Raw genomic sequence first — 6,759 nt, forward strand, 5'->3', positions numbered from 1 at the left:
TATATACTGTGTATTTATAAGCAATGTAAATAAAAGAATAACAGAAGCACTTTTTTTAATGATGCATATAGTTATATTTGGGGGAGGATGTGCACCACATGCTGAGTAGACTTGTGCTCCAATATTACCCTATTCCATGAGTAGCTTCCAACTCAAGGTTTGCTTGAGGTGTGATAGTGCAGGGTTTCAGTAGGATTGGTAGGATTGCCTTAGAAATCCCTGTGGCTTCAAAGTCGGGAACCCCCAAGTATTTGTCCTCCAAGACTCATGTAGTCAGGGGTGGCTATACATATAAGTGGTCCTGTTTTAAATGTATAGGTGAACTGTGGAATCCTGCACAACTTACCCAAACAACCACCATCATTAGATGGGTGTTGACAAGAGAACGAGTTGTGTCAAATGGCAAACTGGTTGTGTTATTGTTTTGACCAACATTGAATGGTTGTTGTGACCTCACAATGGTGTTTCTGAAATCACCTATTAGTATATGTAATAGGATGGATGGCTGTGGTATTCGATATTAATAGTGCGAGCATTGTAAACAGGAAGGAGTAAAATAGTGTGAGGCAAAGCTGAGCACTATTTCCTTCCTGTTTACAATGTGAGAACTATTAATCCTGAATACCACAGCCATCCATCCTATTGCAAATAAGTCCGACAACCATAGCAACTGTTACTAGGCACTGCAAAAGACCAATCACACTTAGCAACAATTGCCTAGCAACTATTGCTATGGTCTACCTTAGCAATGGTTACCTAGCAATCATATTGTTGCTATGCCATAGGGCATCTATCACTATGGTAACAATATTCGTCAGGTTGGACATTTACTTCTAATATAAGCACACCACATTATTTTAGCCAATCAAATTAGTATTATAAATTTTTGTCAAGGGACCTTGACAAACAAGCGTAATGCTAATTCTATTGGCTAATTGCTTGATGTATATGTCAATGTAAGCTGCTATTGAGAGTAGTATATGTGACTGGATTTTGGAAAAACGATCCAAATCGCACATTAGAAGTTTAGAGATAAACGGTTTTAAAGAATTGAAGCCAGCATAACTCTCCAAGGATAGCAAGCACGTGTATGCAATTTACACAAAAGATGCATCAATCTGTTACCTTTCAAGCCACTTCCAGTACTTGTAGCTGCTTGTACAGTTTCCCGCCAAATAAGATAGAAAATCTGAGCAGTTGGACGAGCGAAGTAGTATCACAAGTGCTCACAAAGGGGTGGAGGTTGGGGGGTGGCGGGGAGGGCAAAAGATAGGCCTCAAAATGGAGGCAGACCACGATTGGAGTCCAGACACGAGGTTACAGGGCTGTGCTGGCTCCTTAGTGGCTGATATGTAGCAAAATCTGCAGAGAACACGTCTGGCCAACATTATAAGGCTGTCCACCAGTAAACCACTGATTCTTGCCAAGCCAGGTCCTTCACAAGGCATGAAACCGCCATTTGGGCACTCCACACCACCCAGAAAAGACGTCTATTAAAACCAGCCTCGTGTAGTTTGAGTAGTGCTGAGGGTCAAAACTTGTAGTAAGATAGTGTAGCTATCCACTGGTGGTGTTAGTTTGATTTTGCCTGATGTGCGATTTGGTTCGGTTCTGTAAAATCTGGTCACATATTGTAACACATTCCGTTGTTGGATTAAACATTAAAATTCAGCTAAACAGCATGATGTATATTTACATTATTTAGTATACAATCCATGTGTGGAAAGCCCATGTGAACAAACTTGTATAATTGGCAATGATAGTTACACCTGTCTATGTGACGATGGATACATCTTAGCAGCTGATAATTTTTCCTGTATTAAGTGTGCTGAACCCCAATTAGGAAGTGTCAATCCTACCTGGCATGTTGCCCTGTGCAATGCTAACACTAAGGAAATGATATGTAGTGGAACTGCAATCAATGACCAATGGATAGTAACATCTGCTAGATGTGTTTGCAATGGCACTGACAAGCAAAGTCTTTCCATTAGGTTTGGAAAAAGTAGGACTTGCTTCCGTACTGAACGTCAAGAGGTAAAGCGCTCTGCATCAGAAATTCATTGCTTTCCAGATTATCATCGTGATGAGCTGACTATTGACTTTGCACTGATCAAGCTGCAATCTCCAATTCATTTGAAGGCTGCTAGACGGTTGCCACCCCTCTGCTTAGATAGAAAACAAAGACCAAAAGTGCCACCTGGTCAAAAAGTATTAATCTATGGATGGGGAAGAGTGGGCGAAAATGTCGCACGAGGCTCAACACTTCGGCCAAATGGCATGGTCACTGTTGTAGATAATGACTTATGTATAGCTGAATTCAAAAAAGAGGGACTAAACCCAGGTGGAATAGTAGATAGAATGATCTGTACTAGAGCAAACACAACTTCTGCTTGTAGGGGAAACTATGGATCAGCTGTAATTACACAGAACGAGGATGAGTTGCTGTTCAGTGCAGTTGTTAGTAAGAGTACCAAATCATGTGGTACTGACCAGTCATTCCTCATCCATTCAAAAACACGTAACAGGAGTTTCTTACAATGGAGTGATGAAATTATCAATTCCTAAATCTTTTGTTTCTGGACTCATGACTGCTGCAAATATTTTAGTTTTCATTTTATATACCTTTTTGAGCATCATATGCAAGTAGATTCCTTATAGCTAGATATTATTTAGCACATATGCTGTATTGTATGCATAACATACTACTGCATTATTTCAGTTATCTGTTAGAGTTTATAGTTCATATTTCGCTATGTGCATATAGCAGTGCATCATATTTGTACTTACATGCACAATACTGTGTCCTTAATAGAATTTCTGTTTATAGCTACTTCGATTGTTACACCACCAGACATTATAGTACAAAAGGACTTAAATATACATTGATCCAAGCCAGTTACACTTACATTTTTTTTTGCACAAAAAACATTTTTTTTGCATAGATAAAGGGGACAGTCTGGTGGTACACACTACTATCCATCTCAGACTAAGAAGTGCATACTGATGATATGTTAAAATAAAGTGACAGTTAGAGCTATGCAATATAGTGAGCAAATGTTAAAGTTACTACAGAACATTCATGGTTACTCCTTGAAATGTATTACCACCTAGCATCCAAGTGGCAGTTGTTATTGCTAGAATACACAAGCAACTTCACAGTTAATCATAAACAGCAATCTCTAAGCTCAGATGACCTTCATTTCTGGTCAAAAACAATTAACTATAACAGATCATCTAACATAATTATACTGTTAACAGAAATGAAGACCTTGGTGTAACCTTTTCAACTGATTTCAATTGGACTGCACATTATACATTTCCATTACTGCAAAAGCTTAGGACTAATCAGACTTACCTATAAAATAAAGAAACAACTATATAATGCATCACCTACTGTAAAGTTCATAGCTAAGGAGACACCAGCTGATAAAATTTATGAAGACATGCAATGTAGAGCTACATGTCATTGTATAAATCTATTCAGCATCGTTTTTACTTTAACAGAATTGAAGACTTACAACTATTTAGATTTTTCACTCCTTCAATTAAATATCAGATAGTTGATCACTTATGGACACATTTCTCCAACAGTAATTAAATCTAGCAGTAAGTAATTAACTACAGTAGTAAGTAAACTATATGTATGTTTCTCTGGCTGTTGGTTCATGTTAACTGTACAGCCCTTTAATGCAGACTGTGTCTAAATTAAATGGCAGATATGTATGCCATTTTTCCTTACCATATTATTGCAATTAAGATCTAATTTTATACAAAATGTGTTTCTGTGTTAAAGATCAAGATAGTCTAGTTATATAACATTCAGTTATTCTACTACAACAAATAAAGTTATACTGAGAGGTACAGTCAAATTCAAACTCGCTCTAAAAAGATTTACTTTAATTTTTTGGATGAAAAGTGCTTTGTTGTAATGTTACACACATGAAAAGCTTACATTCCTGTGTCCATTGTAGCTAGCTAAATCTTCATGAAGTTTGAGTGGTGTAATTTTTAAAGGCTTACCAAATACAGTGGAACTTTCGCGAACCAAACTCTGAAAATTACTGGTCTATTAGGTAGTTCTATTAGAGCAGTCATAAATGTTCAATACATTGTTAGCTAGAAGGTCTATGATTTTGCACAGTAAAGGAACAACAGACCACTGTACTCTAAACAAAAACTTGGCAAAAAAGATACCAATTCACTGTATTTTGTCTACATAACTTTAGTTAGCTTCTACTGCCAGCTGTTCTTGCTGCTGATTCAAGTGTGTGACTTATCACTTTACAATGAGCCAGATTATCACTTTGCAATGGTCTACTTCCTAAAGTTCTTTTTTCTTCTTCAATAACCTGGAACACTTATGCTTGTTTGTCACTACATTTGTAATAATTTACATGACTACATATAATGTAACATGCCTGTGTTAATCTGCATTGCATGATTGCTGCACAGTAATATACACCAATAATTTAGGTTTAATAGTTATTTTGCACAAACAAAATATGAAAGGGGAGTGGTGGTACTGAATAGGCATCTGAGTCAAATATGCTCAAAATTTTGCCCACTGACTTCAGGAATTCCAAAATGTTTACCTAGTATATGCTATTCAAAGTTTCCATTATGCCAGCATTATGTCCTTAGTTAGCAACATTTCTTACAAATAACTGTTCTATTGCAATTTCAACTGACTGCTCTATTAGGGAGTATCAATCAATTTTCATGAAACCATAGTTTGAAATATACACCTAAAATACTAGCATTATGCCAGCATGTTTGACACAGGCCTAGTGCTGGAGCTCTTAATAATGTTAGTAGCTATAGTAATAAAATTCAGGAAACAACAGGCTGTGGGTGATACAATCAAAGGTCACATATGCATCAGCGATGTAAAAAAATAATACAATCAATACATGATGATGGTAAACAAGATAATAGAATACAAGTACATTTCAAAGTTATATTTGTATACATAGCTCTAGAACCCTTCACAATTAGGCTTTACCCCACTTGAGTCTACTGATATTATATATATTATATATAGTTAGGACTGGACTTGTGGGAACTATGCTCTAATTTTCCTTCTCTAAATAAATTATCATTATTCCACAACTTGTAATTTAAATTACCTGTTAACTGCATGTCTAGGCTGGTTTTGGTCCAAAACAAAAAGCAATAAGTGTGCACAACTGCACATATATTCTGTCATACTCTGTCTGCATGTCATTGTAAATGGATGGCAATTCTATCTATCAGTGAATGGAGACTAATCAGTTTGGCATTGTCTAGCAGACTTTTCTGACTCTATTAACCTAAAGTCGTGTTTATTGTGGACACAAAGTCTTAGGCATACCAGATGAATCCTTGATACACTTAGGTGTAGACAGAATGTTTTGATCGTTGATTTAAATATAAATATATATATATTATGCATTATATAAACAATTGTTCCTTTTTATCATAGGTTTATGTCTGTAGCTATTTGTAGCTACACATACTAGCTAGCTGTTATATTACAAATACATCTGATTCACTATCATGTTCATATACTAATTCACATGAAATCCAGTAGGACCTCCATTATCCGAACACCTGTGTGTCAGTTCAATCATAAAAGTGTTCAGATAAGTGAATTTGTTCACAGATTCTATTCAACTACTCTAATAGAACATATACTTACTCTAATAGAACGTTCATCTAATGGCGAAATACTCTAATAGAGCAGTCACTTATACTGTTCGGATAATCAAGATTAGGATAATTGAGGTCCTACTGTATAACAATCTGTTGTATTTTTGAACTATTTGGTTCTTAAGTTGACCCTCACCTCTTCTGGTAGCTCAGGTACTGTTGTCAAAACCCTTTGAAAATTTCTTGGCTATGTCCTTGGTGTACATAGTAGAATTTAAACTTTGACAAACTTATCAGTGATAATTTGGGCTGTGAGATACAATGATACTAGTAAAACGCTATAAATTTCACCATAATTATTTATAATCTGTATACTTATGACAGTTGCATGAATCAGCTACAAGCATTGTAATGGGCTCCTAACTATGCATGTACAGTGGAGGATCTAAAAGGAGGTTTCTGAAAATTGTTAGCATAGCCATGTCTCCAGTATGTCTGATGGGATTTTAGTCAGTGTTCACAGTAAATCCAATTAATGCTTTAAACCATAGCCAGACTTTTGGCAATGCCTAGCTACTTAACACAGTGTAGCTAAATACGGAACATACCCTCTTGCACACTAGCATGCTAAAACATACCTTCCAGGAGATCTGGGGACATGCCCCCAGGAGACTTAAAACCTATTGAGAGTGTAATGTCAGTAGTTAATCACAATAGTTGCTACATCTTTGACCATTGTGTTAGGATGACTGACCTATCAGGGTACCTCAAGTTTGGTACAAGTGCATGCACACAGAAATTTTTGAACATTATACCTAATTCCACCAGTTTATTAGAATGTTTATTTATCAGCAGGACCGTTCAGGGCTATAGTGCTGATGTACAATTACAATTACAATTACAATGTGTTCACATTAACTATAGTGAGTACTAGTTTTTGTTTAAATGCTTCTACACAGTCGGTGTCAATAATCTCATCATCCAGTCTATTCCATTCAGATACAGTTCTTGACTTCTATTACTGAATATTTGCCTGACTGTTGTAGTACAAAGACCATTCTATTACATTGTTTTTAATGTAGTGGAAGGTGAAAACTGAGATAATTAAAAACAATTACATGCATGCTACTG

General features: G+C 36.2%; 1 protein-coding gene across 1 annotated transcript in view; it reads left to right on the top strand.

Annotated features, from left to right (window-relative positions):
* Positions 1-2,743, top strand: part of LOC136246795 (protein mesh-like) — a 49,673-nt gene extending 46,930 nt beyond the window's left edge. Inside the window, exon 11 of the mRNA XM_066038353.1 lies at positions 1,706-2,743. Coding sequence (XP_065894425.1) covers positions 1,706-2,565 — 860 coding nt within the window. The 3' untranslated portion in view covers positions 2,566-2,743. The remainder of the gene's footprint in view (positions 1-1,705) is intronic.
* Positions 2,744-6,759: the final 4,016 nt, after the last annotated feature.

The sequence above is a fragment of the Dysidea avara genome, chromosome 2 (assembly GCF_963678975.1).
Source record: "Dysidea avara chromosome 2, odDysAvar1.4, whole genome shotgun sequence".
Classification (NCBI taxonomy): domain Eukaryota; kingdom Metazoa; phylum Porifera; class Demospongiae; order Dictyoceratida; family Dysideidae; genus Dysidea; species Dysidea avara.